Genomic DNA, 19,359 nt, shown 5'->3' on the forward strand with positions numbered 1-19,359 from the left:
TGTTTCTTTGTGGTGAAAATAAAAACACGAACTAAACTACATAGTTTATATTATATAAAAGAATAAATATAGTATTACCTTATTTAGTTTAGTCAAATATAAAATTTTGAGACTTTAATTTTCAATAAAAGAAAATATCATAAAATTAACTATAATTTGTAGAAAACTAATGCAATAAATTATAAATTTTAGTATGTTGTTTCATTTTAAAATAAATTAACAAAAAACAGGTTAATATATGACTAGTACAATTACATCAAATTGCATCAAGTTATAATTTTTTTAATATAATATTATGTGCAAATAAATAAATATTATCAAACAGCTACATTATAAATTAATATACTCTAATGATAATGTAAATTACAAAACATAAAATAAACATGAAAATCTTTTATAAAACCAGCGGTTTATGAATTTATGTTGAACATAAGTTAAATCAATCATCTGCGTGGAGCGTATATCAAATTCTAGTTATAATTAAAACTGAAACTGCCATTGACCCGTATAAGATTGTACTTTGTTCACTCCAGAATCAAACAATAACTATTTTATTCAGTATATACAATTAAAAGTATATTAGGGCATCAATATTGCTGTGGGTTCTTAAACTTTTTTTTTCCTTGTCGTTTTCTGTTTTTTTTTTTAAATTAAAATAAACCAATTGTGGGCCGCCACATATCAGTGGGGCCCACAAACAGTTAAGGACAACAATTAGGACGATTCTTATTTAAGGACATATGGGAGAAGTCTAGGACTTTTAATGGTGGGACCCACATCAAACCACCTTAAGGACTTGTTAGGGGACGTGCGATACTTATGGTCTTAGGAGTTTAATTCATTTCTTAAAAGTTCTATGGAATATTTTTGGGTTTTTGCCATGTCAACTAGTGTCAAGTCACGGTTGATTGCGAGTTTTCTGAAGTTAGCATGCTTTAGATTATTAAATTTTCATTAAATACAAACAAGTTTATGTACGAGTCATCAAGTTTACTGGTCTGTCCGAGAATCCGGACTTGATACGAAAACAAGAGAATATTACTCTAACAGACACATTATGTGTTTCCAATTACTCAAAAAGACACATTGGACTTTGAGAGCACTTTCATATACTGAATTGACCAATCTATCCTTAAACTAAGTATGTGCGTGTTCTGTTACGTCTTGTAACCAGAAAATTTCTATTTAAAAAAAAAAGAAAACCAAAAATCCATTAATAGTTTTTGATACGTAACCTTCTTTTTCCCCCAAAATATCTAAATTCCTAAATCGACAAATCTCCCCTCTCACAAACGAGTCTTAACGAGCTCTAATCACTTTATCTCTTTTTTCGATCCAGAATAGAATTTGGGAAAATCGCTCACCTCTTACAAGCTTTCGATAATTGAGACCACCAGTTTCTAGAATCTCACAAGAAAAAAAAAAAGAATCTATCGGAATCGTTCGGCAGTATGGTTTACAGACAATCTCCGACATGGATGACGTGGTGGTGGATGCCGTGATGGTGGATGCTATGTTGGTAGATGTGGATACAAATGTAGAAGACGTGAGGAGGAAGAAGTGGTGGTGGATGCCGTGATAGTGGATGCTATGATAGTAAATGTGGATACATAGATGGAAGATGTGAGAAAGAGGAGGTGGTAGTAGATGCCTTGATTGTGGATGTTGTGGCGGTGGATGTAAACGTGGAGATGGAAGCAGTGAGGAAGAGAAAGTGGTCATAGATGTCGTGGTGGTGGATGTTGTGGTGGTGGATGGAGATACAGAGGTAGAAGACGTAAGGAGGAGGAAGTGGTGGTGGATACCATGTTGGTGGATGTTGTGGTGGTGGATGGTGGATAGAAGATGTGAGGAGGAGATGGTGGTGGTGGTGGGTTTTACAGACAATATCAACATTCAAGGTTTATTTTTATTTATTTCAAAAAGCACCTACACTCTTCTCATCTCACCAACTCTCCACCAACTACGACTTTCGTCACTCTCTCATCGATATTCCATTGATCTCCATCGTTAGATACGCCATTATACTCTATGAGTAAAAGATTCAAACTTTTTAAAACCCCATACCTCTATATCAAATACTTTGTTTCGTAAGAATTTTTTGGAGCACAGATATTGAAAAGACTTGAGTTTTGTTAAATCTTCGTCGAACATGCTTTGTGACGGACCCAAATTATCGAGAGATCCTATCTGACAATAACAATTATTTGCTCTGTTTTGTCTCTGATCTACCGGAGGTAATTACTTCAAAGTGGTGGAAGTGGCTCCGTTTCTCTTCTCTTCTCCACCAATTTCTTTGTCCACATATACGGCGTCCACAAATGGACTATCCATATAATTGTTGTTCATAGCGTTTATGTCCAATCACAGCTCAACTTGTCTCTGTGCCCAATAAAACAACCAAAGTTACTTACTTACTTTAATATTAATTGCACCTAGTTACAAACCGGGAAAAAACGTAATCATTATTTATTAAGGCAACGAGAAGGAGAACAATGAGAGAACAATATACTTACGCTACTCAGGGGTATGAATGGTCAAGAAAAGGACAACTGTTGGGATAAAGTGTCTCAAATTCATAATGTGTCTCTCCATGAGAAACAAAACCATAAAGTGCCTGTTTCCGTAAGTCTCTCCGAAAACAATAACCTCATCTAATTTTAAAATAATTTAGTAAACATAATAGCTGTGCTAAGTGCTGGTTAAAAATGAAAGAATCACACAATGAAAAAATCAAAAAAAATTTATAGAAGATCAAAACAATTACAAATATAATTGGTTATAATTACATAAATAATTAGACGATATAATAGAGAAAATTATATAATTGTATATAGGCCTAATTGTATATACGTGTGTGTGTGTATTTCTGCTTATGTGTTTGCAAGAATAAAAATTATAATAGTAAAATATATGGTTAGTATATTGAAAGATGAAATTTTTTTAGTATACAAATAAAAAGGTATCCAGTTCTATTTATGGTTAAAATGTATGCATGATCAATTATACATTACGGTTAGTATATTAGTTAATAAATCATATATTTTGTACAGTTCTATAATATTTAAAAGTAAAAGACATCCAATTAAATTCTGTACCAGTCTAAAAATGATAAAAAGATATAAATCTATCTATCTTATTAAATCAGAAACATTACAACTTCTTCTAGGTGGATTTTAAAGGTGGACCTCATATATTTAAATTAAATGTTTTATTTCTTATATATAATATGTATCATAGTCTAACTTTGCATTGATATATTTCCTTAAATACAATTCCTCTGTTTGTCCATATTCTATATATGGTTCACATTTATTACATGTCGATTTAAACAAAATAGATTTATTTTTACGAATAAAGAATACTAAAAATATGAATTGTACTAGAATTACCCAATACAATTCATTTTAAATTGATCAGTATACTTTCATTGGTCATATTGATTTTATTTGCACGAATAACATTAAGTAGATAATTCATAGACACATACATAAAGATATGACTATTCTTTAATTACGTTGGGCCTAATTTACTTTCTAAAACAAATAACACATAGCTTTATATATTGTATAGAATATAGTAATATTGTATAGTATATACATATAATTCTAAAAACAAATCAAACTGAAATATAATATATATCGACAAAATGCTTTGAACCATTACACACAAAATATATTTGACCTGAGAGATAAAATTTACTTTGAAATTATATAATAATTATTACTAAAAATTAAACTTCGTAATGTACAAAAAAACATAAGTTTTATATCAAATTTTGTGTTACAATAAAAAGAAACAACTCGCGCTTGCAAAGTGTTATTTTTACATACGAAAGACAATTTTGATATTATTCTTTAAACAAAAAATTGAATTTTACAAACTCGATACTACATAAAACTAAACAATATAGAATACATTTTAAAAATAAAATCTGTGCGGGTGCGCATGGCCTTTTACGAAAAATCGTAGATATGTTTATATAATATATAAATATATTATGATACACATATTTTCTTATAAATAATACTCCGATATAAATTTTGTATGATAAATGTTGAAAATACAAAATATATAGCACTATATATTTTAAATAATATATAAAAAATCTATTTTACGTTATCATAAAATTTAAAAATCAAATTTGGTAATTAAAACACATTGCTTATTTAAACACATTAGTACACATTGTTATTTATCAAAATGTTATATTAATACACATAGCAATCATTTATAACATTTAGTACAAACAAAGATAAAAAAAAAATTGACTCCCGCTCGGTCGAACGGGTCATGATCTAGTATTTATTAAATCTAGCCAAAAAAACTGCTTAGTAAATCTTATGTTTTACGGAGTCAATAAATGTAACTCTTATAACATATACACAAAATATAATGATGATTTTGTATATACAAATTTTCAAATAAACTAATTAATAAATTATATAATTTTAAACTAAAAAATCTTTCATATAATATGAAAACCAAAACACTGATTTATATCAAATACTATTATCAACCAGAAAATAATATGCGCATTTGAATTACGCTACTATTACATTTGTAAATCAACTTTATGGACTTCTGTGGAGTATAACGAGGAAATGTTATTAAATAAGAGAGAACGTCTGAGCATACTTTTGCTACTTAGTATGTTCTAGTGGAACACACAAGCACACACAGACAAACTGCGACATATTTGGATGATAAAGAATGAAACATGTCTCATGTACATGTTTTTCTTCACCTAAAACATAATGCTTAGATATGTGGTCTAGCCGCCTAGGGAAATACATAGGTTATGATCAATGTTGAACAAATCGTTAGACAGAAATTAGGCATTTTATACGAGCTTATTGTTTAGGCAACTAGCCCCCAAAATCGTTCTAGATAAATCGTTTTGTTTAAGTTCTTGATTTGCCAAAGGACAGTTACTCAGTTAGTAACTGATTAGACTGATTTTTAGAACACTAGTTATGATAGACTATTAGGTACAGGTTTACGATATGTATGGAGCTGGTCTAAATATTTACACATTGCAAGTGCAGTTGGTTCGTTAACTACCTTTCTCGTGACGAATCAAAAAGCTGAGGATCAAGAGATTCTTGACTCATGCATCCATCTTCTTCATTCTGTGTATTCATAAGTTCTAGTTTAACCATGCGGTGGTAGGAGGCACTTGAAAGAAAACCCATTACGGTGAATCCGAGATTCGAATTCGGTTGGTCACACTGATATGGACTATTTCTTTCGATTAAATTGAATACCTGAAAGAAAGTTTATCTATGAGCTGCATCTCCTATCTGGGGATTAGGTCTTTGTTTATAGTAGATTCGGATTTAATTCTTTTTCAATAAAAAAATACATAGGTTATGCTTCATATTGTGTCAATGTCATTAACGCATACACATAGATGGTCAAAAACACACGATGGCTGAAATAAATCGTCTAAATCTTTTTTATCAAACATAAAGGAGTTTGAGTTTGTCTAACAAGCCAACATATGAGAATAATTCAGTGGAATATCACAAAATAGATATAAAAACTGACCAGAGAAAAATAAAAATAAAATAAAGACACCAGCTCAATGAACCAAATGATGCTTCCATGATCTACACAATTCTTCTTGAACTTGTCATTCACAATAGAAAGTTGGGCTCGTTGACGTTCTTTGAACGTTCGTGCACGTCTCATCAAATTAGAATCGTGTAGACATGCCTCCACGATTTTGTTGGATGGAGTCAAAACAGGGGAGAGAAAAGCTTTGCTATATATATAACCCATGACCCCATTTCTTACAACACAAACAAAAACAAGAAAAACTAACCAAAGTAGTTAGGCGTTGGTAGAGAAAAAAAAAATCACAATGAGATCTTCTTCTAGGATGGGGAGTTCAGCCCATCTAATTTACGCTCTAGGCCTTATCATCATGGCAAATATGGTTGCTGCTTATGAACCAAGTACATATAGCTTGCCACCACTTCCGTCATATTCACCATCTCCAAAGGTAGAATACAACACTCCTCCACTACCATATGTTGACAATTCTCCGTCACCACCACCGTACTATTCTCCATCACCAAAAGTAGACTACAAGTCTCCTCCACCACCTTATGTATACACTTCTCCTCCACCACCACCATATTATTCACCATCACCAAAGGTTGAGTATAAGTCTCCTCCTCCACCATATGTTTACAATTCTCCACCACCACTTCTTTACTACTCTCCATCACCAAAGGTAGACTATAAGTCTCCTCCACCACCATATGTTTACAGTTCCCCACCACCACCACCATACTATTCACCATCTCCGAAAGTCGAGTACAAGTCTCCACCACCACCATATGTCTACAGTTCCCCACCTCCACCACCATATTACTCACCATCTCCAAAGGTTGAATATAAGTCTCCTCCTCCACCGTATGTCTACGGCTCTCCGCCACCTCCACCATACTACTCACCATCTCCTAAAGTTGAATACAAGTCTCCTCCACCACCACCATATGTCTACAGTTCCCCACCTCCACCACCATATTACTCACCATCTCCAAAGGTTGAATATAAGTCTCCTCCTCCACCATATGTCTACAGCTCTCCACCACCTCCATCATACTACTCACCATCTCCTAAGGTTGAGTACAAGTCTCCACCACCACCATATGTTTACAGTTCCCCACCACCACCACCATACTACTCACCATCCCCGAAAGTTGAGTACAAGTCTCCTCCACCACCGTATGTCTACAGTTCCCCACCACCACCACCGTACTACTCACCATCTCCTATAGTTGATTACAAGTCTCCTCCACCACCCTACGTCTACAATTCTCCACCACCACCATATTACTCGCCATCTCCTAAGGTTGAATACAAGTCTCCTCCTTCACCATATGTCTACAGTTCCCCACCACCACCACCATACTACTCTCCATCTCCTAAGGTAGAGTACATGTCTCCTCCACCACCATATGTATACAGTTCTCCACCACCACCATATTACTCACCATCTCCTAAAGTCGTATACAAATCTCCTCCACCACCATATGTATATAGTTCTCCTCCACCACCATACTATTCACCTTCACCTAAAGTACACTACAAATCTCCTCCTCCACCGTATGTTTACAGTTCTCCACCACCACCATACTACTCACCTTCCCCTAAAGTACACTACAAATCTCCACCCCCACCATATGTCTATAGCTCTCCACCACCACCATATTACTCACCAGCCCCTAAAGTTCACTACAAGTCGCCACCACACCCATATGTGTGTGTGTGTCCACCACCTCCTCCATGCTATGCTCCTTCACCAAAAATAATATACAAATCTCCTCCACCTCCATATGTTTACAATTCTCCACCACCACCATACTACTCTCCATCTCCTAAAGTATACTACAAATCTCCTCCACCACCATATGTTTACAGTTCTCCTCCACCACCATACTATTCACCTTCTCCTAAGTTGTATTACAAGTCTCCTCCACCACCATATGTCTACAACTCTCCACCACCACCATATTACTCACCATCTCCTAAGGTAGACTACAAGTCGCCACCACCACCATATGTTTATACCTCTCCACCACCGCCACCTTATTATTCTCCTTCTCCAAAAGTTGAGTACAAATCCCCACCACCACCTTCATATTACTGAAAAGCAGTAAATGTGAGTTTTAACCAGCTACCGAGTTTTATTTGATTTCATATTTCTTTTTTTCTATATAACATGTATGCAACTTGTTTCAATTTATTTGGAATGTTGATTAATAATTTGGGTACAATACCTTCATATGTTGTGTTTTCTTTAATTTAGTTTGTGGAAAGAGTGGTTGCGGTTTATTTGTAGTCATTTTCACATTGTGGTTATGAATTTCTATTTTGACATGGTAATGTTGGATAACTATGTAATTCTCTTTGCATGAGTTTTGTATATGGATTGCATAACTAAATTGCATGGATTTCTTAAAACTATATTGTAGTCTACTTCAGAAGCATGATTATTAAAAAAATATATCACTAGAATATTAACAGTAAATCTTCAATTTCACTAGAAAATACATTTTTTTTTTGAAAAAAAACTAGAAAATACATTTGTATCCTATGTTTTAGTATCTATTATATTAATAGAGAATCAATCTAAAAATCTACTATACAAAAGTTATTACACCTACACATTACTATTTATTATTTTTACTTTTATATATCTTTATTTTCTCTGCCTATACAATATTTTAAATAAAATCATTTATTACTTTTCGTTATGTATTAAACATAATATAGGAACCACATTTATGAATATAGAGATACACTTTTTGAACTTGGCAATGAGTCCCTTTTCATTTTATCATATAATTTTCTTTTCAAAACATTTTTTTATCATTTAATTTGTATATGAAATTTCACAAACCAAGATTGCATTCTAACATGGCTACGAATAATGAATTCTGCATTAACATATGTAATTGTATGAAACATAGTTTCTAAAACAACCTTAATCATAAAATATATAGAACATATATAGAAGTTTGAATGACTCTCTCTCTAGACCTTCTTCTCCAACCTCTTTCTAGACATAAGTAATCAGAATATGTTTCCAGTAGCCAGTGATTAATCGAGAGTAAACGACTACAACACTAGCATTGAATTCGAATCATTACAGCACATATATAATTTTTGTAAGGAGAGATGTCTTCTCCATTTCTTTATATAGAGACACATTTTCTTTATATAGATAAATGTCTTCTCCATTGTAACCAGGGAGATGACTACAACACTAGCATTGAATTCGAATCATTACAGCACGTGCCCCACACTAACTTTATAACTTTTTGTTGGTAACATAATCTTGAGTAAGTAAATCTAGCATGTTTGGTTTAATTGAATCAACGGTGCCACACACTCACGTCACGTTTGACCATACGTCCTTCCATCCTTTATTTAATTTATTTTGTTATTGCCAAATGTAATTGGTCTAATTACTTTTTGTTCTTATATTTTAATTTTTACCATTTCTTTTATTTTTAAACTGAGGCTAATTTGTACCATTGTTTCTTAAACTTTATTAACTTAGTTATATATGTCTAATTTGTTCAGTTTTTTTGTGTGTAAATATCAATCTTGGATTGCAAAATTCTTACTTTATACTTCCCTATTAATTTTTAAAAATAAATTTTATGCTTATTACAAAAATCAAAATATAATAATAAATATTTTTTATGTGATTAACTAATGATAATTCAATAAATACAAATAATTATTCAAATTTACAGTTTACCATTATTATCTTATATAAAATGCATTTAAAATATAAACTATACATCCTAAAAATAATTTGTGTACCAAAAAACACATACTTTCAAAACATTTATCTAATGGAAAGATTATTTAATTAATTAAAGATTCTTGCAAACATATATTATTTTTATAATAATATAATAAAATTGTAAAAGTATTTTATAAATTATATATAACTATACTGTGCCCCATATAAAATATTTTTCTGCGTCCGCCCCTGATTGTAACTCAATATTTGCTCTCATATCCAATGACTTGAAAAAACCATGAAGGTTTCTGAATCAAATAAAAGTTTGAATTATTGATACTTTTATCGTTTTTTACAATGAGGGTTACGTTAAGCGACTTGGTAATCTTTTTCTGTTTTTTTGTTCGTGGTGGAGTTGGTATGTGATTCGAGGGGGTGTGATTCGGTTCTGTTTCTTGAGTCATATTTTATTGGGACGACGAAGAGGTAAAGTATCAATCTTTACTATACTTGTGAATATGAGTAGTGATCTGTTTTTGTATCACTCGGGAGGTGATGATTCTGAGTTTTTATGATTGTTTGCTTCTTACGTTACTTCACGATTCTATGCAAGCCCTCTGCCTTGTATTCACAAAGTCGACTCTCTTTTCTCTGATGCTTATCTGTATCAATCTTTAAGAAAAAAGAGAGATGTAAGATGTAAATCCCCAGGATTGATTTGATTTTTTTTTTTTTTTGAAACACGGATTGATTTGATTACATTCCATTTTTCTGTATCTTTGAATTCACAGGGAAGAACAAGGTTTCGGCTTTGACTGCATTGTAGAAATAGAACTTGAGTTTTCACAAGTTATGGAAGGAGCCTCTAAGTTCATTCCTCACATATAAAAATAACGAACTGAGCTTGTTTCTCAGCAAGCTCAGCAAATCTCTCTCCATGCTTAACCATGATGTAAATAGGCAATCTCTCTCCATGCTTAGCCTTGTTCCTTGCATTCCACACTGCATATATTGCAGCTTGAAAAGTATCTCGAGGTAGTTTTTTTTTTTTTTGAATGAATGTTAAATTTTATTCATCAAAAAAGCCTATTTACATCAAGCTCAGCTTGTTTCTCACACCTTTGTCTCGAGGTAGTTTTGTTAGGGTATGGTAGTTTGAGTACCAGAATAGGATAAGCATAGAGTCCATTGAAGTGGTTAAGTCTGGTAATTATTTAGAGAGCTTGGTAAGTTTTTTTTTTTATTATAAGGAAATGTTCTTTGAGAAGTGACTAATGATTTCGTAGCTTTGATTTTGTATACTTTTCAGTGATCAGTCAGTTTTATCTTGTAGGACGTGTGTCTATTTTTATGCTTTATAAGCTTCCTTGTGTCTGATCTTTATTTTGGTTATGGTCTTTAACTATTTTTCAGCTTAATAATATGATATGGGGTGATGACATTGACGGTGAGACAGGCGACCACATTGTGCCTTTTAAATTAATAAGTGAACAACCTAAGAGAAAGGAACGGAGTGAAGATTCTAAGACGCAGCAAAAGATAAATTGGACAAGAAATGACCTTCATGATAGTAATCCGGGGAGCAGTTCAGGCTATATTGTTGGTGAAGGCTAGCTCATGGCCTGACTTATCGCCTGACTTATCGGCTATCTAATGCCAGAGAAGCTGGTCCAGCTTACTGAACTTTCTAAACGCTTAGCTGAGCCAGCAAGATATCATTCAACGAGAGGTGGTGCATTTCTTGAAACAATGCTGTTTTGCTTGGTTAGGTTCTTTCATGTTAAAGTGATTTTTGCTCATCCTGTTATTTACCAGAGAAAACGTCTGAACTTGGAAAGGCCATGATATTTTTTTTCGTAGCACAGACGAGCATAAAGAGAAAGGTGATGATTGACTTTGATGAGTAAGGCTGGGCTAACATTGGCAGCTTTGATGAGATCTCCATTGAATGTTCAGGTAAAGCTTTGTTCATAAGTACTAGCCTCTTTATCTCATTTGTGCAGATTATTTGAAAATTTTGTGAAGAAGCTGCTTCACTTGTAGAATACTGACAAGATATTGGGGTTTTGATCATTTTTCTAAGTGAGCTATAGGTTTCTTAACATCAAAGATAATTACTACTAATGGTTAGTTCCAAGCACATTTGTCTCTATCTAACACAATATCCTCACAAGTGATGATTTTGCAGTAGTGATGTCCCTATATTTGGCGGTGGCAGATGAGTTATGGTCTTCTTCCAAAGATGTATTCAATAGTCCATCAAAAACAGTACCATCAATTTTGAACTCTGAAGATCTAGGATTTGATATTAGAACTGAGTTTGAGCAACAAGAGAACCAGCAATTTCCACTGACTGGAAAAGCCAATGGTCCCTCATCTCAAAGTGTGCGTGTAACCCCAAAATCTGAGCAGTTTCATGAGCATAAGGGTCAAGCCTCACTTGAGGACCACTTACTACGCACAGCAGACTGCTGCACGTTGCTCACACGTTTATGATAAAGTGAATGAAAGAAAGTGTGTTGCATTAGTTTTGTCTTTAAATTTCTTTATGTATTGAGTCTTATTTGTTTCATTTCCTTATTCTGTGCAGCCATATCAACAAAACAAAATGATGAAGTTTTTGAAATTGTTTGGGACTTCTGTGGCAGTAGCATTTCAAGATGCAAACGGTCAGAGGACACACTGTCCATCACTTGGAAAAAAAAAGTAAATTGGTTAGCACCGTCAGCGTGAGTCTCAAGGGTCTGGGACATCACACCATCTACATATGCCAAACCAGTACATGGCTACTTCTGGTTTTGGTAATCATACAAATCCATATTCTACTCTGCCTCTAATCTCAGCCGTCCAACATCCAGATGTTAAGAATCAGCTGATGCATCCTTCCTACAATCCTGCTACTGCTATCTCTGTAAACATGGTAATAGATGCCTCTGCAAGACAGAAAATGCAGGCAATGCTTGCCATTCAGAAACAACGGCATCAATTTCGTCATCAGGTTCCTGTAAGCAGATCGATCCCATTACTCAGAACTGTCCACTCCAGCTTGTTGGTAAAAAAAAAAGCTAATCTTCAAGGGCTAACTGCAGTGTCTTCCTTTGATGCTACTTCATTTTTGGAATTAGGTAATTCTGGGGCAACTTTGCTGCTGCTGCTGTTGATATAATTCATCAGAATTCTCGGTTCTTTATGAACTTCATGGTGTTGTAGCAAAGGTACTCAAATGGTTGGTTAGTTGGTTTGTTATGTTATAAGAAGGCAAAGCCTTAAAATCCTACAGTACTTTGTAGCTAGGTGGCCTTTAACTAATACTCTTCTTATTGACCTGCAGTTGGATATGGAAACAAGGACTTGATACCGCAGGTCACAGACATCTCACTAGTGATAATAAGACTACATTTCGAAAAACTTTTTGTTTGTTTACTCTAGTTTTTCCTCCTTTGAAACCAAGTTCAAGCTCTTATTACAATTGAAACCAAAGTAGTCTGGTCTTAAGAAACAGTCTATTTCCATAACTAAAAATATCTCAAGCTGCAGTGAGTTTGCATCATCTTCAGAAGATGCAGCGGTAAGTGACGAAATACCCAACAGGCTCTTTGCTGTATGTAATCTTCACCACCTGGCCCTTCTTCAACCCATGGTATCTCACGAAACTGTCCTTCTCCTTCAAAGAGGGAAGCTAAAAACGAAAAGAGAAATCCATTTAAAACATAGCATACAAAAAAAAGGTGAGAATCTATGTGAAGAACTTAACCATACCTGTTTGTCCTCAAGCGCATGCTCACTCATCAACTTCTCTTTCTCCTCTTTGGTTAAAACCTCAATCTTTGGCTGTCCAGTGTGCTTTGTGATGTTGACCAACAAATCTCCTATCTGTTGTTGACACAGAAATAAACACATAAGTGTTCCGTTAAGTATGATTGTTAAGTCAGGTATCAGTTGCATGATCCAAATCCTGTTATCTCACATTCATATAATAGAAACATTTCATAATGCAGCAAAAAGGGAGAACGGCTTACCGGGAAAGTTTCAACAGTACAAGGAAAGGTTGCCAGTTCCTTCCGAGCAAAGTGGTTCATTTTGCCCTGTAAAACTAGAATCAGCCCATGCAAGCCCACAGTGCCGGAAACCTGACTGTGAATAGCACGGACTGATTTCACAGTGACTGGTTCAAACCCCATGAACACAACAAGAATCTGCATTAAAGAAAAAAACAATTCAAGTATCAGAAGCTGAGAGATAAGCATGATGGGAAACAGGTAAAGCATGTGAACAACGTTTGTTGACACTTCTCATCTCAACTAAGCAGTTCAAAACAAAATGGCATTTCTCATCTCAATCTTCCATAGGAACACAACTCACAGTTTTACCACTAATCTCTGATCAACCCCTATACTCATCACTAGTCATTTAAAAGTGCGCTGAAAGCAAAAAGTCTAAACCTTTTGCAAGTATAAAGGCAAACTCAAACCAAATGTAAAACCCTAAATTGAAAAAGTTTAGGCCTTTCCTGTGTTTGAAAGCAAACTCAAACCAAATGTAAAACTCTAAACTGAAAAAAGTAGTTGCCTTTGTCAAGTTTTTCTGTTTTTGAAGGCAAACCAAACCAAAACTAAACTCTAGATCGAAAAAGTCGAAGCCTTTCTCAAACTTTCTTGTGTTTGAAGACAAACCCAAACCAAAAGCAAACCCAAAATAAAAAAAAGTGGCTTCCTTTATCATGTTTTCATCTGTTTCAGCCCCAAAACAGAACACCCAAATCAAAAACAGAGTTGAAATAAAGAGAAAAAGCTTAAACCTTTTTCATGGGGTTTGAGAGGAGAGGCACGCAGATACGGAGGCGTTCAAGGTCTGGCTTCTCTCCAAAACCAGATCGAAACTCTGAGAGAGAGAGGGAGAGTTCGGCGTCTGAAACTTGGTAGCCTCTGTCGCGGAGCATCTCGAGAGCTGTCGTGCGAGCCAAGTAAAACCTCTTGCTCTCGTCTCCACCTCTGTCCTCCGTCTTCGCGATGCAGTGGCTGTGTGTGCCATCGTCAAAGGTCGACACGCCGTTCTCAGAGGACCATTCTACTGCCATTACCTCCTCCATTTTTTCTTTTTGCCTTTGAGCTTCCTTTCACCGATTGAGTTTGTAGTTGAGAGAGGAAAAGGTTTTGTCTTTAAGCCATTTTGAGCTCCTTTCTGAATTTATTATTTTATTTAGGTTGGTTTGGTTTTGTTTTGTCTTTCGGTTTACAATTTTAAAGATTTAAAAACTGCTCGGTTATTCAGGACATTTGGTTCAGTTTTTATTTCAGTTATTTTGTTTTTTGATTTGGTTTGGATAACAATAGGAAGAAGCCAGTTAATAAATTAATTGTCTTTCAAAATAATTCAAAAACAGCCTTTTAAATAAAATATCACATAAATAAGTATTTTGCCACATTTACAGGATTAATAATTTTACAAAAAATTATAAATATATATATTATCAGTTCCAAAACCATTAAAATAAATTATTTTCATACTTTTAAACTATTTAATACTTATTTAAATATTGAATGTTTATATAATATAAATTTTTATTTAAAAATAATTTTGTAACTAAAAAAAGACTTTTAGATTCAAAGTTGCAACCTTTAGACTCTCCAGATCCTATTCAAGTCACAATTGATTTCTATTCATGTATAGCTCAAAACCCGGTTTCTATATTGAATGATCTGCTCCTCTAGGCTTGTGTATGTGTTTGTTATCTAATACAATTTGTATCAGTGTAAGATTTTTGTATTTTTTTTTATATCTGTACTGTGTGTTATGTGGAAGCTTGGTAGATTTCATCTTTTTGTTTGTATGAGACTTGACTATCTTGACTTGGCATTTTTTGTTGGGCATTACAGTCTGTTTCAGTGTTTTTTTTTGGTGTGTGTGTATCTCGTATGAGTTTGCAGATAGGTATAACACAGCACTCGTTTGCCACAGATGGAGATATCTGGCGTGTCACCCTCGCTTGTGGCTACGCGTTGACGGTTTTGTGAAGGATCTATCCCAACCTGGAGTTTTCCATAACATTGAGTCGGCCGTATCTGCAGCCAGGTTTGTGAATATTATCTTTGGTAGTAATAGAATAGTCCACAAAGTACCTGACAAAGTTAGTTATCACCTCTAGACCTGGTGATACCATTTTGATAGGAGCTGGTGGGAATTTTCTCGTTTCTAATATTCAGATTAAAAAGCCTCTTTGCCTGGTATGTCTTATCATATATCATATGTCTAGGTGTAGAAATGTGAGTCTTTTTTTATGTTTTACATGTTCAACATTACCGCAAAAAGTAGTAAATTAACTAGTTTATCTAACTTCATCTAAGTATATAGTTTAATATCCCAAAACATATGAATGAATAGCCACCTATCTACTATGATGAGAGGATGGAGATCCATTCCCTGCGGTAGCTCTTGGCATGAGAGATTAATATACATTTAAGAGACCCAAAGAAAAAAATGCCACATTTTAGGTACCAAACTAAAACTGGAAGACAGCTTAGAGTGTTTGACTCAAAGTCTGACAAGATTTTGGGATTCAAATTGTGTCTCCTCCATCCACTCATTATGGGATTCTCCGCCTCTTTCGTCTTAGTAATCCTCATATGATGAATAGATGGAGAAGTATGATATGACATATGATGAATAGATGGACTTTGCATAATCGAGGTTCAGACAGGTTTGGAGCTCATATTCCCTTTGAAGCTATTTCTCAGTTCTGCTTATATAACATCCTGTTTGGACCTGTTCTGTGTCTCCATGCTAGTTTATCTTTATTTATTGCAATTAAAGTTCTTCGGTATACGACTTTTTGTTGTTGTTGGGTTACTTGTGCAGTGCCCTGGAACTGCTATCAACCTGCAAGCTTGCTAACTTAACAGTGAAAGCCGAGCTTGGTTGTTGCTTGCTTCACAGGAGTGGAAGGGTAACCACTGATGGATGTGTGCTTCAATGCGAAACAAACCCTTTGGATCATCTCTCATGCCCAATCGTTACCACTGCTGGAGATGAAGAAGAAGAAGAAGATATCTTGAGCCATGAGGAAGTGAAAGAAACTGTTGTTGAAAAGATTAAAGGCAACAGCGTGAGTGTTTTGCAGACAAGGATCGAGGGAGGTGCCAAGGCTGTTTCTACAAGCGGGGACTTAGTTCTGCAGCGTGTTAGAGTCATGTATTCCAAGGCTTACCTCTATTTCTGGTTTGATGTAGATCATGAGTGAAATTGGGTCTTTGCTGTATGTTAGATTAATACGTCTTTTCTTCAACCTGTAACATTTTGTAATATGTGGGGATGTTGATGAATTGGTCATCATCATCTCCTTGTGTACTTTATATATCTCCTTTTATGACAAAACTAAATGGTAAATAAATTTTGTATGTATTTAAACTTTATAATAATTTATAAATTAATTTGTTGATAAAAAATCAATAGAGAATTTGTCACTAGTTAATGATGGAAGAATATTATTAAAATTTATTACATATATTTAATACATTCATCTCAAGGTAACTAAAAAGAAAAACCACAATATGTGAGTTATGATATACATCTAGTATCTATGTGGAATTCAGAAAATAATAAGTTTGAAAGGATTCTATTATATTAAAGATTAGGGGTTAATATGTCCTATGAATATGTAAATTAGTGAATGTCAAATATATAACATCTTAAATTTTAATGACTATTTACAATATAGGTGTAATCTCGTAACATTAAATTTTACTATTTGTTTCTCTATTTTTCTTAAGTTATCAAAGGTGCATCTCACTTATTTAAAGAATCATGAAAACATAACTATTTTAAAAATTTATATATTTTTTTTGAAAGAATGTTAAATTAATTCGAATAAAAAATTGTTTTACACTTTGTGTTGCTTGGAGCATAAGTTTTTGTAATGCAGAAAATTAAGTCTTTGACTCCTTGACTATCTTATGGTAAACCATAGAGCAAGTCCTCCTGCAAAAGCTGAATACTCACATATTTGAAAAAGTTTGAATATCAGCAACCCGCACCTGTCTGGCAGCGGGTGAAACGGGGGGGAGCTGATGGTCATTGAACCAAATCATCGTGTTTTTCCTCAACAGCAATTTACGTCAAAATGAAATTGCTTGCTCTCTTCATCACTTGAAGATTGAAGCTCAAAAATGTATTTTCTGTAAATGCGTATTTTTACAATTTTTTCTTTGTATTTAACCTTTTCAAGATTATTTTTTTCTTGAAAAAGTTAACCATGTCTTAGAGAATATCATATTTATGTTAAGATAATAATCTCTTTATTAGATTTAATATGTTTATGTAGTATCTTTTCATATCAGTTACATCTCTAAATGTAAAAACTCAAGAAACAAACAACCAGATCACAATAAAGATAATATTGCAACTATTCCACAACTTAGGAGCACTCTTGAATCTCAGCAAGTCATAGATGGACATTCAACAACGGTGGGTAACCACAACTTTTCTTACAACGTTCATGACACGCTTTATCAGTTCCACATCCCACATCACAATTTCGGTAACATATGACTCGTTGGTCTACTTCATTGACCCCTGTAAACATCATAAGAATCTTTATTTTCACTTTAATATTATATCATTCTAATAATTATCAAAATCACACGATAAATATAGTTCGATTAATTGTTTCGAATTCATGAGCTATGGGTATAAATGTAGAGAAATTGGTTATAGATAATATAGATTGAGAGTTCTGGTTACTTGTGTCAGAATGCTGAAAGGATGGAGGAGAAGCGCATCCCAAGACACAACTAGTGCAAGCTAAATTTTTTATCTTTTGATCACATAAGGACTTGCATACAGTTTCTTGACACTCAGTCATAGTTTTTGCTCTCACGTTCATTACTACCAAAGTCATCACCATTATTATCTTGATCATACTCGACATTTTTTGGGGGTTTTGTGTTGGCTTGTTTTTATCAACTCTGATTTATCTCAGGCTTATTATATAAAGTTCAATATATCTCTCATAAGATAAAAACGTTACGGCTTGCAACATCTGTCAAATATATTTTTCTTAGAATATAATCTAAAATAATAAAAGTTGTTTGATATTTTACTTGAATTGTAACTATTTCACCATTCATAGTTCCAACACCATTATAAGTAATCTTTACAAGAATATCTAAAATTAGTCACAGAATAAATATTTCATTGTATGAAGTTCAATATCTCTCGCAAGATTAAAAAAAAAATCTATAATTATTTAGATTCTACATGTGTCAATATATATTTTAATATTTTAAATAAGTTTCATAGAATATAATCTAAACTAATAAATACAGTTTGATATTTTACCTGAATTGTAACTATTTTATGTAAAAGTTCAAACATTTTATGTAAACTCTCACCATGAAGGTCTCATTATTATTCAATAATATTTTGACAATATTTTTTTCCACCAAGTTATATGAATATCTTCATATTACATACAAACATGCGTATGCGCTGTACACTTAATTTTTTGTAAAGAAAACATCTATATATATATATATATATATAAAAGTAGGTTTATTCTCTCATGGTGAAGACACCTAGAATTCCATGTCACAAAGTCGACTCTTGTGAGCATAATACGTGTCCAGACCAGTGAAATTCTGAGTTTCTTTTAGTCTGCAGCTTAATGGGCTTTGGTTGGATATTTGTGTGTTTTGGACTGTAAATCAGATTTTTCTCTCTTCTAACTGGTATGCTACAAGTGAATATTTGCGACAGTAAACATTACACGTCATCAAAACCCACAATAAACTTTGGCACTATTACAGAGCTGACAACATTTAAAGATCATAATTAAAGCTTTAATTAACTCATCTCTCCATTCCTCACGCAATCTCTCACACAGTACCTCTTTTTTTTCCAAGGACGAATTTAACGCTATAAATATGTTAGTTTCTCTGCGTAAAATTCATTTGTTATCATTTTACCTTTAGAGATTCATCAATTATAATCATCATCATGCACAAAGATCCATGTCTCTTTGCAATATTAACCTTAGTTTAAAGAGGTCTCCTGTTGGAAAATACTTCAATCTATCTACCGCCGACTCTAATTAG

General features: G+C 33.7%; 4 protein-coding genes across 4 annotated transcripts; 3 read left to right on the top strand and 1 right to left on the bottom strand.

Annotated features, from left to right (window-relative positions):
• The first annotated feature begins 5,822 nt into the window (after positions 1-5,822).
• On the top strand, positions 5,823-7,890 carry LOC130511598 (extensin-2-like). Its single transcript, XM_057008804.1, has one exon. It carries the CDS (start codon positions 5,867-5,869, stop codon positions 7,661-7,663), a length of 1,797 nt encoding a protein of 598 aa, XP_056864784.1. The 5' UTR covers positions 5,823-5,866; the 3' UTR covers positions 7,664-7,890.
• A 1,738-nt stretch (positions 7,891-9,628) lies between these two features.
• On the top strand, positions 9,629-12,770 carry LOC108851213 (protein LNK2). Its single transcript, XM_057008371.1, is given in 9 exon segments — positions 9,629-9,689; positions 9,732-9,757; positions 10,685-11,000; positions 11,087-11,215; positions 11,450-11,486; positions 11,488-11,719; positions 11,859-12,425; positions 12,427-12,486; positions 12,603-12,770. Coding segments are annotated over 9 exon segments (1,452 nt in total). The 3' UTR covers positions 12,627-12,770.
• LOC108852288 (DNA-directed RNA polymerase V subunit 5C) lies at positions 12,670-14,416 on the bottom strand. Its single transcript, XM_018625793.2, has 4 exons — positions 14,070-14,416; positions 13,291-13,467; positions 13,031-13,144; positions 12,670-12,950 (listed from the first exon to the last, which is right to left on the bottom strand). The coding sequence occupies exons 1-4, from the start codon at positions 14,358-14,360 to the stop codon at positions 12,825-12,827; spliced, it is 708 nt and encodes a 235-aa protein (XP_018481295.1). The 5' UTR covers positions 14,361-14,416; the 3' UTR covers positions 12,670-12,824.
• A 648-nt stretch (positions 14,417-15,064) lies between these two features.
• LOC108851212 (F-box protein SKIP5-like) lies at positions 15,065-16,508 on the top strand. The gene is made up of 5 exons (XM_018624619.1): positions 15,065-15,077; positions 15,199-15,343; positions 15,417-15,524; positions 15,939-15,968; positions 16,127-16,508. The coding sequence occupies exons 1-5, from the start codon at positions 15,065-15,067 to the stop codon at positions 16,506-16,508; spliced, it is 678 nt and encodes a 225-aa protein (XP_018480121.1).
• Positions 16,509-19,359: the final 2,851 nt, after the last annotated feature.

The sequence above is a fragment of the Raphanus sativus genome, chromosome 4 (genome assembly GCF_000801105.2).
Source record: "Raphanus sativus cultivar WK10039 chromosome 4, ASM80110v3, whole genome shotgun sequence".
NCBI lineage: Eukaryota > Viridiplantae > Streptophyta > Magnoliopsida > Brassicales > Brassicaceae > Raphanus > Raphanus sativus.

Bases quoted from the DNA above. Each gene is read 5' to 3' on its own strand.
- LOC130511598 (XM_057008804.1), top strand. From the start codon at position 5,867: ATGAGATCTTCTTCTAGGATGGGGAGTTCAGCCCATCTAATTTACGCT.
- LOC108851212 (XM_018624619.1), top strand. The intron at 15,344-15,416 runs GTTTGTGAATAT...TATCACCTCTAG, and splicing joins TCGGCCGTATCTGCAGCCAG to ACCTGGTGATACCATTTTGA. The intron at 15,525-15,938 runs GTGTAGAAATGT...TATGATGAATAG, and splicing joins ATCATATATCATATGTCTAG to ATGGACTTTGCATAATCGAG.
- LOC108852288 (XM_018625793.2), bottom strand. From the start codon at position 14,360: ATGGAGGAGGTAATGGCAGTAGAATGGTCCTCTGAGAACGGCGTGTCG. The intron at 13,468-14,069 runs GTTTAAGCTTTT...TCTTTAATGCAG, and splicing joins TCTCAAACCCCATGAAAAAG to ATTCTTGTTGTGTTCATGGG. The intron at 12,951-13,030 runs GTATGGTTAAGT...TTTCGTTTTTAG, and splicing joins ATGCGCTTGAGGACAAACAG to CTTCCCTCTTTGAAGGAGAA.